This window comes from Aspergillus welwitschiae (genome assembly GCF_003344945.1).
Source record: "Aspergillus welwitschiae strain CBS 139.54b unplaced genomic scaffold BDQ94scaffold_44, whole genome shotgun sequence".
Taxonomy (NCBI): domain Eukaryota; kingdom Fungi; phylum Ascomycota; class Eurotiomycetes; order Eurotiales; family Aspergillaceae; genus Aspergillus; species Aspergillus welwitschiae.
Window position 1 is genome coordinate 87608 of NW_020798738.1, and position 20405 is coordinate 108012.

General features: G+C 53.2%; 6 protein-coding genes across 6 annotated transcripts; 4 read left to right on the forward strand and 2 right to left on the reverse strand.

The window, feature by feature from the left end:
* Positions 1-318: 318 nt before the first annotated feature.
* BDQ94DRAFT_183408 (Molybdopterin-binding domain of aldehyde dehydrogenase-domain-containing protein) lies at positions 319-4853 on the reverse strand (the record flags this gene model as incomplete). The annotated part of the gene is made up of 5 exons (XM_026774407.1): positions 319-969; positions 1025-2204; positions 2264-4390; positions 4437-4530; positions 4577-4853. 5 exons carry the CDS (start codon positions 4851-4853, stop codon positions 436-438), a joined length of 4212 nt encoding a protein of 1403 aa, XP_026621567.1. The 3' UTR covers positions 319-435.
* Positions 4854-5458: 605 nt separating this feature from the next.
* On the forward strand, positions 5459-6668 carry BDQ94DRAFT_162713 (alkene reductase; the record flags this gene model as incomplete). The annotated part of the gene is made up of 2 exons (XM_026769600.1): positions 5459-5677; positions 5733-6668. The coding sequence occupies 2 exons, from the start codon at positions 5459-5461 to the stop codon at positions 6666-6668; spliced, it is 1155 nt and encodes a 384-aa protein (XP_026621568.1).
* A 1016-nt stretch (positions 6669-7684) lies between these two features.
* BDQ94DRAFT_183410 (Zn(II)2Cys6 transcription factor) lies at positions 7685-9193 on the forward strand (the record flags this gene model as incomplete). The annotated part of the gene is made up of 3 exons (XM_026774408.1): positions 7685-7727; positions 7794-8338; positions 8369-9193. The coding sequence occupies 3 exons, from the start codon at positions 7685-7687 to the stop codon at positions 9161-9163; spliced, it is 1383 nt and encodes a 460-aa protein (XP_026621569.1). The 3' UTR covers positions 9164-9193.
* A 295-nt stretch (positions 9194-9488) lies between these two features.
* Positions 9489-10343, forward strand: BDQ94DRAFT_183412 (Nitro/flavin reductase; the record flags this gene model as incomplete). The annotated part of the gene is made up of 1 exon (XM_026774409.1): positions 9489-10343. One exon carries the CDS (start codon positions 9489-9491, stop codon positions 10341-10343), a length of 855 nt encoding a protein of 284 aa, XP_026621570.1.
* Positions 10344-10390: 47 nt separating this feature from the next.
* On the reverse strand, positions 10391-15090 carry BDQ94DRAFT_183413 (MFS general substrate transporter; the record flags this gene model as incomplete). The annotated part of the gene is made up of 12 exons (XM_026774410.1): positions 10391-12315; positions 12363-12779; positions 12873-12975; positions 13051-13153; positions 13338-13487; positions 13534-13925; positions 13975-14431; positions 14476-14560; positions 14605-14770; positions 14824-14850; positions 14895-14935; positions 14982-15090. 12 exons carry the CDS (start codon positions 15088-15090, stop codon positions 10391-10393), a joined length of 3975 nt encoding a protein of 1324 aa, XP_026621571.1.
* Positions 15091-15527: 437 nt separating this feature from the next.
* BDQ94DRAFT_183414 (Clavaminate synthase-like protein) lies at positions 15528-19104 on the forward strand (the record flags this gene model as incomplete). Its single annotated transcript, XM_026774411.1, has 11 exons — positions 15528-15750; positions 15809-16287; positions 16352-16691; positions 16737-16855; positions 17241-17359; positions 17416-17467; positions 17521-17837; positions 17891-18037; positions 18089-18465; positions 18525-18812; positions 18872-19104. 11 exons carry the CDS (start codon positions 15528-15530, stop codon positions 19102-19104), a joined length of 2694 nt encoding a protein of 897 aa, XP_026621572.1.
* Positions 19105-20405: the final 1301 nt, after the last annotated feature.

Genomic DNA, 20405 nt, shown 5'->3' on the forward strand with positions numbered 1-20405 from the left:
AGGGGAGAAGGTGGATGAGGTGGTAGCGAGGTTGTGAGTACTGCATTAGAGCTGTGTGATTTGCTCTGGCTGAAGGGTTGGCAGCTATTAGAGGCTTATAAAGATAATATCGAGTCAGCTTGAGGGTGAAAACTATTGTGTATATTTTTTTTACTGCTGAAATATTATATTATATATTGAACAAGCGAGATTGCAGATATGTGGAATAGTCAGGCATTTCTGGCCGTCCACCAATCTATGTCCATGTCCTAGTGCTAATAACTATTGAAGATTGAGTATCTGAAAATATCTTTCGTTTTAACTCTAAGGAAATTATATCGTGTATCCACTGACATAGATATCCCTCAACCGTCTTATCGTTCGTCTTCGAAGGTACCATCATGAATGATTTATATGAAAGACCCCGACATTATGTTAACTTAGCTCTGGATGAAATCATGCAACAGCAACGAAGAACCCTTTCTCCCCCTCCTTCCTCTTCACCTCTGCCTTTTTCACCAAGTCATCTCCAACCGCCAGCCTCAACTTCTCCGCCGTAGCTGGACTATCCAGGACCAACGGCCCTTGTACACCGAAATCCGCCCTCGCGCTCTTCAACGCGTCCCTCAACGCAAATAACACCGTCGACCCCATGAACAGCGGCGGCTCACCGATACCCTTGCTGCTCTGGATCGAGCGGAGATGGCTCCACGATACACCTTGCAGGAAACTAACATTGAACTCCTGCGGGATGTCACTGAATCCGGGAATCTTATACGTGCCCGGACCCCGCGTCGCCAACTGGCCACTCTGCGTCCAGAGAGTCTCCTCCATCGTAAACAACCCCTGTCCCTGAACAAAGGCCCCCTCAATCTGTCCATAGTCAATAGCAGGGTTAATGGACCTTCCCACATCCATCTTAATATCCGTGCGCAGCACAGTATGATCACCCGTAAGCAGGTCAAGCTCGACCTCAGTGCACGCGACGCCCTATGATCCCATCAGCATACCCCCTATCCATTCAAACAGAGGAAGAAAAACATACCTGAGTAAAATAATAATACATCGGCTTCACCTTCTCCACATCATACGTTCCCCACTGATACCCCACCTTGGGCATCTTCCAAAAGCCACTCGCCGCCAAATTCACCCGATCGCGATACGCAGCATGCGCCATCGTCGCCATATCAGCATCCTTGCCGAATTTCTCCCGATACGGCTTCAACCGCTCGTTCAGCTGATCGCACGCATCCTTAACTGCCATTCCGTTCAGATCACTCCCTGACGAGGCAGCAGTCGGTGACGCATTCGCCGTCTGGTACGACGAGCTATCCTGCGTGTAGACGCTCTCTGCCGGAACACCCAGCTCCTGAGCTGCGACCTGCACCATCTTCGTGTACAAGCCCTGGCCCATTTCAGTGCCGCCGTGGTTCAGAAGTACTGAGCCATCGGTGTAGATTTTGACGTTCGCGCCGGCTTGGTTGAGATGGACTGCTGTAGCGAAGGAGATGCCGAATTTCGTCGGGATGAGCGAGATCCCTCTCTTCCTGTAGCGGTGACGTTTATTGAACTCTGCTATTTCGGCCTTGCGCTCCGCGTACCGCGCCTCCTTGCGAACCTGCTCCAGCAGCATTGGAACATGCCAGTCCTGATCGATTTCCTGGAGGAATGGCGTCCTCTGCCCCTGGGTATACAGATTCCTCATTCGCAACTCATCAATATCCATCCCCAACCCCTCCGCAACAGCAGACATATAACTCTCGGCGATGAACATGGCCTGCGGCCCACCGAACCCCCGGAAGGCAGTATTACTATGTGTGTTCGTCTTGCACACCCATCCGCGGATGTGCGCGTTGGGGAAGTAATAGCAGTTTTCGATGTGCGTGCAGCACCGGTCCATCACGGCACCGCTCATGTCCAAGGAGAATCCCGCGTTGTTGTATACGTCTGCGTCGAGGGCGATGAGCTTCCCGTCGTTCATGACACCCACTTTCCAGCGACATTGGAACGGGTGCCGCTGGCCAGAGGTCATCATGTCTTCGTCGCGGTTGAGCATGGCGCGCATAGGGCGTCGCGTTTTCTTAGCTGCAATAGCGAGTAGGCACGCCAGTTGCACGCTGCGGGATTCCTTGCCGCCAAAGGCGCCACCCATGCGTTTTACTCGGGCGTTGATGCGCGATGCGGGGACGGAAGTCACCTGGCTGACGTATTCTTGGGTTTCCATCCTATCCCAGCCATTAGCATCGCTCACACACAAATGGGCATAGAGTGGGGATAGACATACGTATTCTGCGTCGACGACCAAACCTCCATACTCCCGTCCTCCGAATGAGGAATCACCACCGCAGCATTTGTCTCGAGATAAAAGTGCTCCTGCCCGCCCATGCGAATAACACCCTCGAAAACATGATCACACTTCTCAAAAACATCCTTCATCTTCTCCGGCGTCACAGCCACCCCTTTCCTTAACTCCTTCCCATGGGGCCAGAAACTCCCCTTCTCAATCGCCTCATCGATTGTGAGTATAGTCTCCAGATCCTCATACTCTACCTTCACAGCCCTCGCCGCCATCTGCGCTTTCAGCGCCGTCTCCGCATAGACCAACCCAATCGGCTGCCCGTGCGAAGTCACCTCATCCACGGCAAAGAACTGCTCATTCTTCACCACAGGGCCCCAGATATTCTTCTCCGCGGGGATACTCGTATGGTCTATGTATCCCAGGGCCAGACCCGGCTGCAATGCGGGCGTCCAGTCCACGGAGAGTAGCTTGGCGTGGGCACGTTGCGAGAGGACCATCGCGCCGAAGAGCTCCCGGTGCTGCGGGGGCATGTCGTCGACGTATTCAGCTTCTCCGGTGGCGTGCTTCAGACCGGACAGGTGGGGGAGTTGTTTGCCGACGACGCGCTGTTCGTGCGGGTTGTGGTTGTCGCGCGTGCCGTGGGAGATGTGGCGATGGATTTCGGTCGCGAGGGATGGGTCGGCGGTTGTGGAGGTGAGGTTGAAGTCGGAGATAACTTCGTGCCAGAAACGGAAGAAGAGGGATGTAGCCAGGGTGCGTCGATAGTGCGCCATTCCACCGGGGACCGAGTAAGGCAGATTGAAATCCTGGAGGAGGGCGTCGAGCGTGCTGTCTAGGACGGCTTGTACGCCCCATTTCTTGCCCTGGAGGACGGCCATGGCCTGTCTGGCTAGGAGGGTCGTCGGAGCCATGCCGCCATAGGCGAGGGCGATTTCGCTGACGGTGTTGTCTGGGGCGAGGCGCACGCGGAAGGCGGCTGTTACGATGGCGATGTCGTCGTCTTTGCGCTTGGCTTGTTTGTAGGATTTGGTGAGTTCGCGTGTTTCTGGCGGTGGAAGGGGGATGCGGATCGAGGTGATGATGCTGTCTTTAGGGAGGGCGGTCTTGCGGTAGCCCAGAAACATGTTGGTCATGGGGATGGTGGTTTCTTGGGTTGGGGTGCGCGCGACGATGGTGGCATTGATGGCTAGGAGCACAGGGTTCATGTCGGAGATGGGCGACGCCGTGGCGATATTACCGGCTAGTGAGGCGGCGTTGCGGATCTGGCGACCTGCAAAGTAGCGTAAGACTTTGGCTGTGGCTGAGAGGACGGATCCTCGAGGGCCAAGGACTGGGACGAGTCGGTTGCATTCAGTTTCGATGTCGGTGAGGGGTGTATTGCCGCCGATGACCAGCTCGGTGATGGTGCCATCTTTCTCGACGGGCTTGATGTATGACAGCTCGTCTAGATCGCCGATAAAGACGGACACGGCGAATTCGGCACCTTTGAAGCGGATGTCAACTTGGACCTCGCTGGCACCGCCGACAAGGGTGGCCGATGGGCAGCGGGCCAGGATGTCCAAGGTTTGGGCGAGTGTCACCGGGCGCAGCCAGGCCTTGCGGTCGTCGGTGTAGCAGACGAGCTGAGGGGTCGCTTTAGTCAGGGCTGGGGGGTAGATAAGCTCGGTGTTGGGAATGTACGGCTTGAAGTCGAACTGTGGTACTGTGCTGGTCAAGTCCTTCTCTGGCTCTGTATCTGGGGTCGAGATACTGGTGCGCGAGCTGTCACGATCCGAAGAAGACGAGCAGGACGACCCCGGAGTATCACGACAGCATCCGCCTGGACGTCCGCAGGATTGCGGCCGCGATGTGTCCGACTCAGACTCAATCGGAATCTCCATATCTGAGGGTCGCGTGCGCACAGCCAGCCGGGCCTGGAGATCCTCTTGGACAAACGTCTTCGCCGCCTGCAGGATGGGCTTGTAGCCCGTGCACCGACACAGATTGCCATCCAAGTGACCCTTCATTTCGATCTCATCCTCCGTCAAATTGAATTGGCCAGTCTGGGGATCGTATGCATTCCGTACAAGAGCGTATAGCGACATGACTATACCCGGGGTACAGAAGCCACATCTTAACCTGTCAGCATTGCTCGTCCATCAGACCACGGTCAACTTACTGCGACCCGTGGAGCTTCCCCAGCCTTTCCTGAAGCGGATGGGGATGATCCACATTCCCGAGCCCTTCAACGGTGATGACATGCTTTCCGGCCACTACGGCTGTCAGATGCGATCGCACCCATGGAACCAACACACATACCTCCAATGAGCGGATACAAACAGGCGTTCACAGCACGGTGGCGGATCTGCGCGCGCCCGTCGCGGGTCTGCAGCACAACGGTGCAAGCACCGCAACCGCCCTCGCCGCAGCCCAGCTTGGTGCCCTTCAGGCCATGTTGAGAGCGGATGAAGTCGAGGAGGGTCCAGTGGGGGTTAGGATTGGCGAGGACGATGGGGGTGCCGTTGAGGTAGAAGGAGAGATTAGGGGTGGAGGGAGCAGTGGTCAGGAAGTCTTGCAGTGCAGTTGGAAGAACCATGATGTGGCTAGAAGTGCATAATTACAATGCAGATAAGGAGAATGAGAATGAGAGAACAATGGCAAGCACATTGTGGGAGAAGTTCAAGGGATGGAAATTGTACTGCGAGGGGGGCACTGTGCACGTGAAGCTGGACCTGAAGGGCATCCATCAGGCCCCATTCTTACCCAGCATGAGGGGTTGAGCTGGCATTGCAGAAGATCGAGCCTGTGAAGAAGCGCCACTACGTCAGAGATGCATTGGGGCTGCAACGCTGCTTGAAGTGGAGTGGAGGTCCAGAGTGATCGGGAGTGGATGCCTTATTCAAGGGTGGGGGTTTGCCGATCGGATTAACTTCCAGCAGTTATGGTTGGCTTATCGGGTGGCCCGACAATCAGACAATAGATTAATTATCTGCAACATTGTCTCCACTCATCTATACCAGTGTACGTTCACAGATCAGTCTCAGTCAAGAGTGGATGTTGCGAGTAATCCAAAAATGGAGGGCATGCGAGTAGAGATTCTCAAGTGCTGGAAAAAGTCATCCTATATGTACCGTAGCTATACCCAGTCCTATAGCAAATTAACAACCAATTCAGACAGTCACATAGATCAGATCCTGCAAAATGGGCTCCATCACGCCAATTGACCATCTCTTTCACCCCCTCAGATTGGGGTCTCTCTCCCTATCTCACCGCGTCGTCCAAGCACCATGCACGCGGATGCGTGCCACACAAGAATCAGAGGGCGTCTATGTCCCTAACGCCCTCATGACCGAATACTATAGCCAGAGAGCATCTCCCGGTGGTCTTCAACTTACCGAAGCAACCCCCATCAGCCGCCATGTATGCTACCACATTCCTACCTTTGATACATAAGTCCTAATTTGTACATGCACAGGCAGCTGGCTACCCTGGTGTCCCTGGAATCTTCACCCGCTCCCAGATAAACGCCTGGAAAGATGTCACCTCCGCTGTCCACGCCAAAGGCGGCCTCATCGTCTGCCAACTATGGCACGTCGGACGCGCAACAGTGCCGGCCTTTATCGAGGGCCAAACCCCTCTCTCATCCAGCGACATTCCCATGACCGGGAATGCACTCACCGGGGAGCCATACTCGGCTACTCCACCCCGCGCAATGACCATCCCTGAGATCGAGGCCACTGTGGCAGAGTACGCCGCTGCCGCGACGCGTGCCATAGAGGCAGGATTCGATGGCGTGGAGGTGCACGCTGCGAACGGGTACTTACTCGATCAGTTCCTGCACGATAACGTGAACAACCGTACAGATGAGTACGGAGGAACCGTGGAGAAGAGAGCGAGAATTGTTGTCGAGGCAATCAAGGCCGCATGTGATGCTATCGGTGCGGATAAGGTTGGCGTGCGCTTGTCGCCGTATAACTATTTCCAAGACACGAGGGATTCGGATCCGCAGGGTCATTGGCAGGTCGTTTGTCAGATGATTGCAAAGGAGACCCCCGGGATAGCGTACGCACATATGATCGAACCACGATTTGATGAGGTGTTGGATGAGGGGGCCAAAATGGGCTCGTTGCCTGGACAAGGGAAGGTCAGTTTGGATCCGTTCAGAACTATCTTCAAGCAGGCTGGAATTGGGTTCATTGCGGCTGGGAACTTTGATGGCGAGGGAGCAAAGAAGAAGGTCGTTGAGGATGGGGCGGATGCGGTGGCTTTTGGAAGGTGGTTCATTGCCAACCCTGATCTGCCTAAGAGGTTGATGGAGGGTGCACAGTTGAATAAGTATGACCGGGCGACATTTTATGGAGCTGACCCGAAGGAGAAGGGGTATACGGATTATCTGGCATTGAGTGTATAGACGATCTTATAGATAGATACCTAAGACATTCCACATTCAGGGGGGCTGCTATTATAATCATACCAGTACTCAATCAGTGGCAACCAAAAGAGCGTCGAGATGGTTGGAGACGGAACTATTGTTTGGATGACTTATCCAATGGAACATTATATATTGTAGCAACCTTGGGCAGTAGTCCTTCATTGCCGCGAAATACTAGCACTCTACACCTGTTACTGGGTTCAGTAGCCTCCAAAATATATATAAATTACTGCCAGTTCAGCAGAATTGAATTGTAATGTATAGTAGCAGGTAACCCGAAGTGGAATTTGTAGTATACTTACTTGTCGCCCATTATGGAATATTGTGCTTAGCGTAATCCATTCTTCAATGTAACGGCATTGGATCGACGACTATGGGAGCCTTTCACGCGTTGTCAGCTTGCTTGGAAACGGTCCTCGGTTCCACTACGGAACTACTTAATGCGAATTACTAAGGATTGGGAGCAATTTTAGTCTCCCCAGTAGCTATCCATTCAAATCTAGTGAAGAGGAACTTAAGCGGCACGACGAACAACAGGTGCAACTCAAAGATAGTGTGTATCTGTGGGATCTTGTCAAGGACCAGTTCGGCACGGATAACAGTGGCTGGGTGCCTCTTGAGCGATGGAAACAGACGAACAAGTTGAACAAGTATCTCTTCGATATGTACATCGAAACAATGAGCGAAGTGCTGCCGGCAGAAAAAGCCGCGAAATGGTGGCCCTTTCTGCGGAATATGCGCGGAAAGACGCTTGAGCTTCCCGAACCGAGATGTCGCCTCTCCAGATGTCGAAGCTTTTGCTTTCTTCCGATTACTAATAGCCTTCACAACTTTACCAGCTTCCAAATTTATTTTCCTTGTGGTGTTTCAGTCTCGCCAGCAGTTGCGATGAACCCGTTATGCGAAACCAATGAAAACAGACCTCTTAATAACACCTACGCCCCATTCAAAGATTAGTAGGACACTACCACCGTGGAATTGCACCACACGCTGGAATGCCTCCAGCCAGCCTGCGAACCAGAAATGGCTGCTTATCATGTAAGCTAGGATCCCCACATGATCAGATCAGAGAAGAAGGTCTCTTGTTCATCCAGGCAAATTTAGGTCGAAAGCGCCGCAAGAAGTGTGACGAGTCTCGTCCACGTTGCACCGCATGCACTCGAAACTCGCTGGAATGCAAGTGGCCCTCTGAGGGTAATCAGCTCCCAGATGGCAGATCCCGGCAATACAAAAGGACTAAGGCTATGGTGCGCACAGTAGCGCTACCAGGAGTGTCGCAAATACAACTCCCTCCGCCCATCATGATGCCGGCGCCTTTTTCATCATCGGAGTCCACCTACCTATATCGATATTTTGCCTCCACGATCTTACCGCGTTTTGTTCGACGCAACTCTTTAGACAAGACACACATGCTCCGCCTCGCGTTCCAATTCTCTCCTCTCTTTGGGGCAATGGTGGCTGTGGCCGGAATGCAGCTGCCAACCAAAGACCGGTGGCCTGCCCATCTTGCCCTGCAGAGCTATCTGCATGCAATTCATGCCATTCAAATGTCACTGACTGATATTACCAAAGCTGCCTGTGATGATCGGATCCTCGCAACTGTGTCTCTGCTCGCCTGTTTCGAGGCATGTGCCAGATCCCTTAAATTCGTGTAAGCAAGCTAATTTCTATAACTGTAGTCTTCCCGATCAGATGCGACACCCACTGTGGCGCCGCATGTCACGGCTGCGGGCCTCCTACTTACCAAACGCCGACCCTGCGAGTTTCGCACTAAGGCTGCGGCCACGTTTGATCGCATATGTGTCGAGTCATTTTTATACCAAGCATGCCTCATGATGATCTTTGACCCGTCACTTGATGCGCTCCCGGATGATAGAGAGCAGCTGGAGCTCCCACTTTATTTTGATCGACCCACAAGGTCAGACTCTACGCCAGGAGAGACTGTTCTGCAGGCGTCTTACAAGTTCTTTTTACTCATTGCGGATGTTACGAAACTATCTCGGCTATCAAGACCGCTTGATAGCGCTGAAGTTGCCAAGTGGCGAAGTCTAAGTTGGGAGTTGTCGCACTGGAGTCACCTCATCTGTTCCGCAGATATGTCTCTCGCGTTATGCTACCTAGCACTTCAAATCTTACTCCAAAAGGTGAATCCGAACATCACCTCCGGTGAACGGGTCCGGCGAGTGCACTCGTGTCTCGCAGGGGGTTTACAGCGGGTACCTGCGTTGGAAATAGATATTTACCCGCCCGTATATCTACTCTGGCCCGTGGCTATCCTCAGCTCTGTTGCCGTAAGGCTCGAGGAGAGGGAAGTCTTCCGGGGTGTTGTCGCCTCAATATCTGCTGCAAAGCTAGGTGGACATGCAGCGTGGGTACAGACGAGGTTAGACAGGGTTTGGACAACTATCGGTTCTGCACCTGAAGACCCAGAAGCCAGTCTTGTTGGTCTCCAGCTTCTGCTTGATCAGGGGTGATTCCGATCATGGGCAGAGATTAATAATGCGATCAAGACAATATCTGCAGCTCTCTTTGGACCATCAAGAGGCAGCCTCAAGCCTCTGGGCCATTTTTGGGAAGATAATGTGTTGTGATTGGTTCAGCCGCGGCTCTAGAGACCCACTGCACGAGAACCCACCAATCGTTTATATTTGCGCGCTCCCCACAGCATTGAAATGATATCCACTCCATGGAAGACACTGCCTGGGCTTGCTCAAAAGCTCTATAAGATGAGCACATTACCGTCGTCCTCCCTCCTTTTCGATCTTATTTCTTTTACATGCCTTACAAACAACCCTCAAAATGACCAGGACAATTTCATCCCTCGCTGAAGAGCGTTACCGCGACTCACAATCCTCCACCTTTCCTCTCCCAACCGACCCGTCCAATTCTCTCCCCGGTGCCCTGTCCGCAATTCTCTCCCATAAATCCTGCCGGGCTTTCCTCCCCTCAAATCTACCCCCGGGAACACTGGAAACCCTCATCTCAGCAGCTCAAAGTGGCTCCTCCTCCTCCCTTATGCAGACATGGGACGTCATCGCTATCCAAGATCCCGAGCATAAATCCAACGTCGCATCGCTTGCAGCCGACCTGGACTTCATCCGCCAAGCTCCTCTGTTTCTGGTATTCTGTCCCAATCTCCGCCGCCTGAAGAACCTTTCAGAGCAGTATGGTCACCAGTCTGCCGACGCGCTTGATAGCATGAATATGTTTATCATGAGCACCGTGGATTCGGCCATCGCGGCGCAGAACGTTGCCATTGCGGCGGAATCACTAGGTTTGGGGATCTGCTATGTCGGTGCCCTGAGGAACAATGCCGAGGAGGTCTGTAAATTATTAAATCTGCCCCCTTTGACATGGGGTGTGTTTGGAATGGCTATTGGGTATCCGGATACGGAGAATAGGCGTTGTGGTAGGCGGATCAAACCGCGCTTGCCGATGCGGGAGGTACTTCATTTCGAAAGGTGGAACGAGGAGGGGCAGAAGGACAACGTTGAGTCGTATGATAAGGCGCTGGGGACGTTCTACGAAGAAGAGGCCAAGTTCGGGCGAAAGGGCTGGGGAGAGTTCGTTGCGGGCATGGTTGCGTCGCAGGATCAGGGTGGGAGGGAGAAAGTTCGGCAAGCTATCGAGAATCAAGGTTTTAAGCTCAAGTAGGTAGCCCACATACATAAATGGATCAGTAATAGATTGGAGAACTACAGTCAATTCCCCAGATTCACCAAGACCTTCATCGCATCATGCACCACCGCCCACCTTACCGTGGCCAACTGTTGCGCCATCGTCCTCACCAGTCCCCTCGTATCATACTTTCCCCCGAGCGCCGCCATATCCCCCAGACTTCCACACGTCGTCATGGCCACGATCAAACTCGCCAGATCCGTCGTAACCCTCTCCCCAGGACGTTCACCACCTCCCTGGCCCTCACCACCCACCCCACCATGAAACGCCCAGCAAGTCAACGTCGCCAAATACAAACACCACGGGAAATGAAACGCATCCGTCTGCTCCCAATCATGCAGACTCAGCACCGCCTCCTCCAACAGCTTCGCCGCCTGTCTCGCAGCTCCTAACGCCCCCTCCCCGCCACCAAGTAACCACTTCTTCAATCCCCGTCGCGACCTCTCCCGATCTCCCTCCGTCACTGTCCTTCCCAGTATCCTCCCCGCCCCGGCAGCGACCTGCAAATCCAGTATCTCTACCTGCAGCGCCAGCCAGGCTGCCCGGTACAGCGCACACGCCGCCATCTTCAGCCCCGTGAACAGCCCTCCACCTCGTCTCGACCCAGCCACATCCTCCCCAGGATGCTGTCCGAAATTCAACTTCATCGCCAAGCAATCCGCATCAAAATCCACCTTCCATAGATCATATGATCTCCCCATGCGTCGCGTCCATGCACCGACCCGCTCGGGCGTCTCCGCTCGTAACGTCGTCTGGTCCCGTCTTTTCAGGTCCGCTGAGACGGACATGAGCCCGTGCAGGATGACGATCCGTGCCAGGGTATTCAGATCGCGGGGTCGAGCCATCGCAGAGGGGGTAATATACCCTTTCAGCACGGAGAGAAACATCCGCGGTGGAGGGTCCATAGATGCATGATGCGCCCAGTCACTGGCCGTGCATGCTTCCCATGTCCCCTGGGAACAGGGCAGAGCGGATCTGATTTCAAAGGCTGACATGCATAGGGACTGGGAGAAGAGGACGGCGTGTTGCGTATCCCACATGAAGCAGTGCAATGCGACGCGCTTCTTCTGCTCGTCGTGCATGGCGGTGCGCCAGAGGGTGTCGATGTCTGTGTCGGTAGTGGTAGTGGGGTTCGGGGTGTGGCGAATAGCGCAGCAATCGCTCCGCCGGATGAGCTTGATCAACACGCAGTGGAAGAGCTGGGCGCGTTCGCGCTGTTTCGGCCCCGCGCGCATCTTGCCAAAACAGTCAATTAGGAGCATTGCCTGAAGGACCCACAGGTCAGGCTGGGGGGAGAAGTCCGCGTGGCAGAAGAGTTGGTTGCGGAGGGAGTCATGGATGCCGACGGCGAGTTGGTGCGCTTCGCGGCTGCTGTAGGTGGCGCCCATGGAGAGGATGGCGGCGAGGAGGACCGGGGTGGTGGATGATGGGTCGAAGGTGGGTTGGTGGAGGAGGGGGTAGGTTGTGTTGAAGCGCGTGAAGAAGAGGTCGCTGTAGGATTGGAGGGAGGGAAGGGAGAGGAGAGGGGAGTCTAGCGGGGTGGGTTGGCCGTCGATGGCCAAGGGTGGAGCTTGCGCAATGAGGTTGAGGATGCCTTGACGAGAATCTTCTGTCAGGATGGGAAGATGGGGCTGGGGGGTAGTTTGGAGGAGGGAGGGCGCGTCCATCCAGTCGAGGTTGATGGTATCTGGTTGGGGATCCAGGATGGGCGCGGAGAAGACGAGCGGGTCGCTGCGTTCTACGAAAGAGGCTGCCTGCAGGAGGACTGAGGAGCCGTCGCGGTCGAGGAATGATTTTGGATCCTCGACGGGGAGGGCATCCTCGGCGAAGGTGACCATGTCTGGACCTAATGGGAGGTCGAAGGGCGGAAAGGCGTCATCCAGAGAGGCGACGTCGAACAGCCAGTTGTAATTATGAGTGGCCGCAAAAGGCATGTTGAAATCGGTAGCTGTTTGGTCAGCTGGAGTGTGATTAAGTATGAACAGGGGGAATTACCAGTGTCAAGGCTGAAGAAATCACCCATCCCGTCCAGTCCCAGATTCCAGGAGCCATCTGCCGCATCAAACTGCCCTGGGATAGGCTCGACATAGGGCTCGAATGGTCCGCTGGGCATCATCGGAGCCAGTAGCGGATCGGGCTCGTCCAACGTCATGGACGATGGGTCGCTCGCTGACGTCGGCGGGGACACAGGAGCACCATAGTCCTGGGCGCTGGTCACGGAAATCGACGAGGAAGAGGCCGACGACGATGGAGGCAAGCTGTGGCTGGCACGAGCGCGCGACTGACGCTTCGGAGGGCGAGTAATGATGGAGCCATCTCCCGCACGGCGAGTACGTTTCCTCGTCTCCAGCACTCCTTGACCAGGGCCTCCAGCTTCCTCGTCCCGTTTGGCATGGCGCATCAGATGGCGATCTGGCGGGTCAGACAAGGAGTCGAGATAGCTTGCAGTAGCACAGCACCTACTTAGTAGATCCGGGCGGTGGAAATGCACGGAGCACCGCTCACAGGTGTAGCCTTGCCTTGCCTGGTCATGATTGAGGGCATGGCGACGCAGATGCTCTGCGCGAGTGAAGGTCTTGCCGCAGTTGGGCCAGTGGCACACGTGGGACTTCATGGGGGCTCATGATATAGCGATACAGGAGGAGAAGAATACATGCAGGGATCCTTCTGATGGGGATAAGACCTCATTTATCTGCCGGTCGGGTAGGCCGAAGCCGGTGATAAGCTGAAGGGAAAAAGAGGAGAAGCAGGAATGCGGACTGGCGATACAATCGACGAATGACCTTCTGCGGGGACAAAGTTTCACTTATCGCTAGTCCATTATTATTAATTCAGGAATGCCATCCCGGAGCTATCAATGAAACCACACCAATCGAGATAGGCCTATCTAGATCTCTAACCTTACTTGCTGCTAAGTGCTAGGTTTACAGAAAGTACCGCCAGTCCGGGCTGCTTTCCCCCTCTGCCAACTGACGTGTATCCACTTCTCCCGGACGCACTCTTCGGCCTTGTTGGCGATCGCGTCGGCGATTCTCCCGTCGCATCCACAGGCCCAATGCGATCACGACCACAATGCACACCCCGTTGCAGCAGCAGGTGGCCACCAACGTGGGGATATACCTAGACAGTCAGTCGTCTCTACGTACCAGGTAGTGGAACTACTTACTTTGGAGCGTATTGCGTGCGAAACGTCGCCGCGCTTAAGATCCCCGCCAAATTGCCCAACCCTACGAAGAAACCCGTGTTGGCAGCACGCGAGTTCTCATGCATATTATTGTTGTTATGCCATGCGTGCACCAAACACGACGGGATATACGACCCGGCTGCCATGAGGAAACATGCGAAATACGCTACTCCCTTGTGGCTCAGGACATCGATTGTCGCCAGGATGACCATCCCCACGAGCGATATCACCAGCGAAAACACAATGTGAAAGGTTCGCTCGCGGAAGTGGTCCGACGACTTGGCCACACAGAGAAGCACCACCGCGCCTACAAGGTTTGGAGCGACCGTCCAAAGGTTTGTTTTGACAGTGGAAAAACCCAGCCGTTCGACAATCTGTTCCGTTAGCTGTCTTCTCTGGCAGTGAGCAAGGTCATGTCCGTACCAACGGGAAGAAGTTCATCGCGGTCGCATATGCCACTGGATAGGTAAACGTGATAATGCACCAAATAGGAAACTTCCAGTCCTTCCATGTCTCGAAAGCCACCTTCAGATCCAATTTGGTGTCCACCTCGGCGGAGGTGTCGCGCAGTAGCCGTGCCGTTGCCGCAGCCCGTTCACGCTCGCTCAGAAACCATGCAGTACGCGGATTTCCGGGCAGCCAGAAGAACGAGATAATTCCCATGAGGAAGGTCATCGAGCCTTCGATGATAAACAGCCATTGCCAGCCTTTCACGGCGGGGTCATGGATCTGGAACACGCCGAAGGAGATAAGTCCGCTGAAGGCAGAGGCGAGCACAGCGAAGGACTGCATGATGGCCAGCCGGAAGCCCATCTCGCCGCGCGTGTAGAAGAGTGTCATATAGAATGTAGCTCCGGCGAAGAAGCCTGCCTCAAATACTCTATCTGTGTTAGATCGTGATATGATCAATGGCAGGAGACTCACCCTAGGATCATCCGCACAGCGATCATCCCCCCGAAGTTCTTGACGGCACATTGGCAGAGGGCGAGTATTCCCCAGACCACAGTCACTGACAAATTAGCTAAGTTCAGAGGATACAATAGGGTAACCTACTAAAAGACAGCACATAGCGTCCAGAGTACCGCTTAAGAAGCAGGTTCCATGGCAAGTCGCACAGCCCGAATGGGATATAGAATAACAACACCATCAGCGAGTAGTCATTCCCGACCAGGTGGATATCCTCGTCTAGACCATCAGTTTTCGCGTTTGCCAGGTTACTCTGAGTAAATTTCATTAGCGGTAGACCCGAGTCTACGTGAGGATACTACATACGCGGTCCATGCAATCAAAAAAATACATCTACACTGTCAGTAGCTAGTCGCCATCTTGGACACCATGCTCACCAAACAGAGGAGTGGCAGGACGAAAAAGTCCACCTTTCGCACTGGAATAATCAGTATCCACAGCAAGAAGTAACTCATCTTACTCACCATACGACCGTTCCGCATCGCGGTCGATGTAGATACTACTCTCTCCGGACTTCATGGCAGGCTCGGCCGAAATGGCCTCCTCCTTTTTCACGGTATCGGTGGCAGCCATTACGAGAATGAAATTGGGACAACACTCATTTCAGATCCGATCAGCTGCCAGCTGGCTGCATTCTATATACCAATGACATTGTCTGCTATCCGTGTAACCTGCAAGGAGGCACAGGCATTGCCCGATTGGGCCACCCGTGCCGATCTGGGGTTATCGAGCTGCAGCTTCAGAATCCCGCGATAAGTGGCAAGAAGTGGCCATCCTTCAGCTTCTCCGCATTCTTATCACCCGACCTTTGCAAGCTTTATCGTCTCCCCATCCTACCCCCACTCTTGTCTATACCATTCCCGAAAATGGAGGGAATCAGCAAGCTGATCGGACTTTTGTCCGAGATTGTGCTCGAATTATGGATCGCTAAAGCCTACTGATGCTGGATATATTCGCCTGAGATACCAGAATAGCATCAGCAACAAGCAGCAAGAACACCAACCGACGCAATGGCTCCCAGCGCTCCCCCTATTCTCGATTTCTCCGCCTTCTACGGAGGCGACAGTGAGGCCAAGACCCAACTGGTCGAGGCTGTCCGCAACTGCTGCCTGTACAATGGCTTCTTTCAGATCACCGGCCATCGCGTGCCACTCGACTTACAGCGCCGTGTGATGCGCTGTGCCGAGCGCTTCTTCGAACTCCCGCTGGAAGAGAAGCTCAAGATCGATAAAAGTAACCACCTCATATTACCTCTCGTTCTGAGACCCACTAACCAAGAGTTTGAATTTAGACAACAATAGTTTCAACCGCGGCTATGAACTCCTCCGCTCGCAGATGCTCGAAGTCGGCACCGGTCCCGAACTCAAAGAAGGCTTGTACATCGGCCAGGAAATTCCTGAAGACCATCCCTACTACATCCAGAAGAAGCTCAACAGCGGTCCAAACCAGTGGCCACCGACCGTGCCCGATAAGGAAGAATTTCAGCGCACCTCGATGGAATACTACAATGCGGTGTTTGAGTTGGCCAAGGACGTCCTGTCTCTTTTGGCTCTGACTCTCGATGTATCTGGGGATTATTTCGATCCACTCACCGATGGCGCGGTCGCAACTATGCGCATGCTGCATTACCCTGCGCAACCTAAGGATGCAGATGAGAAGCTAAACCGTGGTATTGGCGCACACACGGATTTCGGATGCATTACGCTGCTTCTGCAGGATGAGGTGGATGGATTGCAGGTTCTGGATGCACCTACTGGTCAATGGCTTGATGTGAGTGCTACTTCCCTGTTTTTCTTTATTAACAGGGGCGCAGTCTAACGGGGCTACAATGCAGGTTCAACCAGTCCCCGGCGCCTACGTAGTCAATCTCGGCAACCTGTTCATGCGCATGGCCAACGACCGGTACAAATCCAACATCCACCGCGTCATTAACAAGTCCGGCCGCGAGCGGTACTCAATTCCGTTCTTCTTCAGTGGAAACCCGGATTACCGGTGCGAGTGTCTGCCCAACTGCCGCGCAGAGGGAGAGGCACCTAAGTATCCACCCATCACTGTTGAGGACATGGTGACGGCTTCGTACAAGGAGAGCTACGGGCGAGCGGAGCAATATAAGAAGGAGATGGAGGAAAAGGCGAAGTTGAAGATTGAAACGGCCCCGGCTACAGCGGCAGTGGGTGCCTGAACAATTCATGTACTAGCTGCTGTATATTTGTCCATAGCTTTCTTGCTTCAATCCCAAATGAATTATGATCACCATCTTAATTACACCATCATCTATACCAACCTCATCATACCTCGTAGTATCACCAAGCTACACAAACAAGAAACTCGACCTGTGGTTAATACCCTCTAACTATCAATTCTAATAACTGATTACCAATTCTCGATAACCAGTGGCCGGATACCTAAACTCAGGAGTGGAGGTGGAGGTCTAAACGGCAGCCACACGAGCTGGCACTGATAGCGATCCCCCACCCTTGACAATCGATAAGATATTGATCTCGTGTAACTAGCCGTAATCAGCTGCGTCAGCGCACTGAACCTGGTCCAGGCACCCGTACAGCAACCCTAATCCTACCTATGTCCAGTCCTATTTGATCGCCGGAGTCTGATGCCATTATGCTCACGACAATGCACACGCATCCATCAAAATGGACAATATACAGCAGGAGAAGAAGCGTGATTCAGCTCAGCAACATGCTAACAGTATCGTGGGCGAAGAGAAGGGGGTCATACTGGATGACCCTGATGTGCAGCAGTTCTATGGCTCCTCAACGACGGAAGCATATCGACTGAAGTCGGAGTTGGTGGGTAAGTGTATGGAGGAAATTGGGATGGGAAGGTATGGACTCCTCTTCATTGTGGTAGTGAGTATGAAATGGGTATTGATGAGTGCAGATTCCAGTGGAAGCTCTTCGTCGTGACGGGGTTCGGATGGATTGTGGATAACGTTCGTGTCGCTCTTCAACTATGAGTATTTGCTTCCACTGACGAGAGATATAGTTCGCATCACAAGGCATAAGCAGTGTCCAGCCTCCTATCGAGCTCGAGTTCCCTGGCATCGTCCAGGTGAGCTACAGCTCCGTGGCCTACTATACAGGCTTGATCCTTGGGGCTTCGTTCTGGGGTATCTCTAGTGACTTGATCGGCCGGAAGCCCGCGTTCAACTCGACCCTCCTGATTGCAGGTATATTCTTATGTGGTGCTGCTGGTACTATGAACTTTCTAGCGTTCAGCGCCATGTGGGCTGTCATCGGCACCGCAGCGGGAGGGAATGTCCCGGTGGATTCGATGATCTTTCTGGAGTTTGTCCCTGGGAGGTAAGGACTCCTTCAGTCTATTGATAAAAATGAAGATTAATCAAAGCAACTAGTCACCAATACCTCCTGACAGCTCTTTCGGCCTGGTGGAACTTAGGCCAACTAATCGTGTCGCTCCTGGCCTGGGTCTTCCTCGCCAACTACAGCTGTCCAACCGATTCTACACCAGCAACATGCCATCGCAGCGACAATATGGGATGGTATGTCTTCCAAATATTGATCTGCTACTTCAAGCATCTAAAAAAATGCAGGAGATACACCCTTATCACTCTAGGCGCCCTTTCCCTCGCCTTCACTATCATCCGCGTCTTCATCTTCAAGCTCCCCGAAACCCCCCGCTACCTTCTTTCCAAAGGCAAGGACCAAGCCGCCGTCGAGACTGTCAACTACGTCGCGCGCCAGAATGGCAAGCCTGAGCCTCTGACTATAGGCATGTTCCAGGAGATCGATGCCCGACTGGGAATTGTCAATGAATCCAACACTTCAGCACAAGGCCCGGGCTTGAGCACCAAGGAGATCATTAAGGAGAATATGAAGGACTTCCGGTCGACGCACTACCAGGCTCTCTTTGCCACGAGGAAACTTGGTATTCATACTGGTATCATCTGGCTTATTTGGTTGACAATCGGTACGTGTCGCATCCGCCTTTTAAACTCTTAAGACGGTGTAAACTAACCAAGTATGCAGGAATTGCCTACCCTCTCTACTTCAACTTCCTTCCCTCCTACCTCGACACAAAATTTTCCTCCTCCGACTCCCTCTACACTACCTACCGAAACTACTGCATCGAATCCGCCGTCGGCGTAGTCGGGCCCCTTTCCGCAGCTTACCTCGTAACCACATTCTTCGGCCGGCGTTGGATGATGGGTATTTCGTCCATCATCACGGGGGTCTTCCTCTTCGCGTACGTGGGCGTCAGTAATCCAACGTCAAGTCTAGCGTTCGCATGTGTAACAGGCATGTTGGGGAATTTCGGTACGTGTACCCCAGTCCTACATCATTATCACTTCCCAACATACTGATTATCATCGCAGAATACGCAATCATGTACGCCTTTACTCCTGAATCCTTCCCCGCTCCGCATCGTGGAACCGGTACTGGAACTGCTGCTTCATTGTTGAGGTTCGGTGGGCTCTGTGCTAGTTTGATTGCCTCACAGACTGGGTTCACGCCGGCGCCGATATATGCCAGTGCTGCGCTGTGGGTTGTTGTTGGGGTAGTGTGCTTTGGGTTGCCGTTTGAGACGCATGGACACGCGGCTATCTAGTTTGATGGGATGGGCTGTTGTGCACGCCAGAAAGTGGGTAAATTGTGGTTGTGGCATTTGGTGTGTTTTGTCAAGATTTATAAACTACTAGGTTTTGGGTTGCTTTGTCGTTGTACGGGTTAGTTCGTAAGTACTGCGTCAATTGCTCATGCACTGGTAGTAAATGCCTAATTCTCAGATACATTGTGGTCCTATGCCAAGGTATCCACTTTACCAAAAGGAAGAGACCCCTGTCCTCTACCACGATTACTGCAGCTGTCCGTCTGCTCATCTCCTCTTACCCCATTCCTGGTGTCACCAGTCCCGAACTGTTGGTCCGCTAAATCCTTGCAGGTGTAGATCTTGCATTTATTCATTGTCGATCCAATAGTAGAGCTATATCCGTCTGGTTCCGTCTTCTTTGTTTCCTCACACTATTTAATAACTAGCGCCCAACTGAACGGTAAGGTCTCTACTTCTTTGTTCGACCGTTGCTCAAGAGGCCAATCTACTGACCATGCGACCTTGTCTGTTGCTATCCGTGAGTTGCCTTTTCAAGCGTCTCCGTCCTTGGAAAAGATCGCTGTATAACAGGGAGTACGGTGGTCATCGACACTTACGGTGCTGCCAAGTTTCTAAACCATGGTTGAAAATTCGATCGTAAGGGTGATACTTTGGCACCCTAACAAAGTGAAACTATCGCGGACCACAAGGAGCTTACTTAAGATCGTCAATGCTGACCTATACCTCTATATCTCCAGGCAACACACTATATAACTTGGATGGTGAAGTCGACGTCTAGCGTCTAACAGCAACTGACCAATCTTAGCTGCAAATCACCCAACAACCGCTATCTCTGCTCTCAACATCCTGTCGTTCTCCGACTCCCGGAATCCATCTGCCTCAAATCCGGCAGCTTCAGACCCACTGAGGTCCGCTTCCTTATGAGCTCTGACCATTGATGGATCAGGGGCGCTTCCCGACCGACCCAAACTTGAGAGCGGGATGGCTCTTGTTTCCATCATGGCGGCTGTCTCGGTTTAATCCCGAGCTATTGACATTTAGGGTTCGAATTTTTTTGAAGCGCGATTCGAAAGTATTCAGCATTTTCCTCAATCAGAAGCCCTATCCAGCATTGATACGAGCACGACAAGATAAGCTTTTTCACCTCTCAGAGGATTTCCACCACAGGGGAACTTATGTGTCAACGTAAACGCCGTCGTCAACAATGGGCTTGGTGTGTCGCCCCTCCCTACCTCTTACGGGATAAAAACGTCAATCCAGTGCCGCGTGGGTCGCGATCAGCGTGTCTGGAACAACTG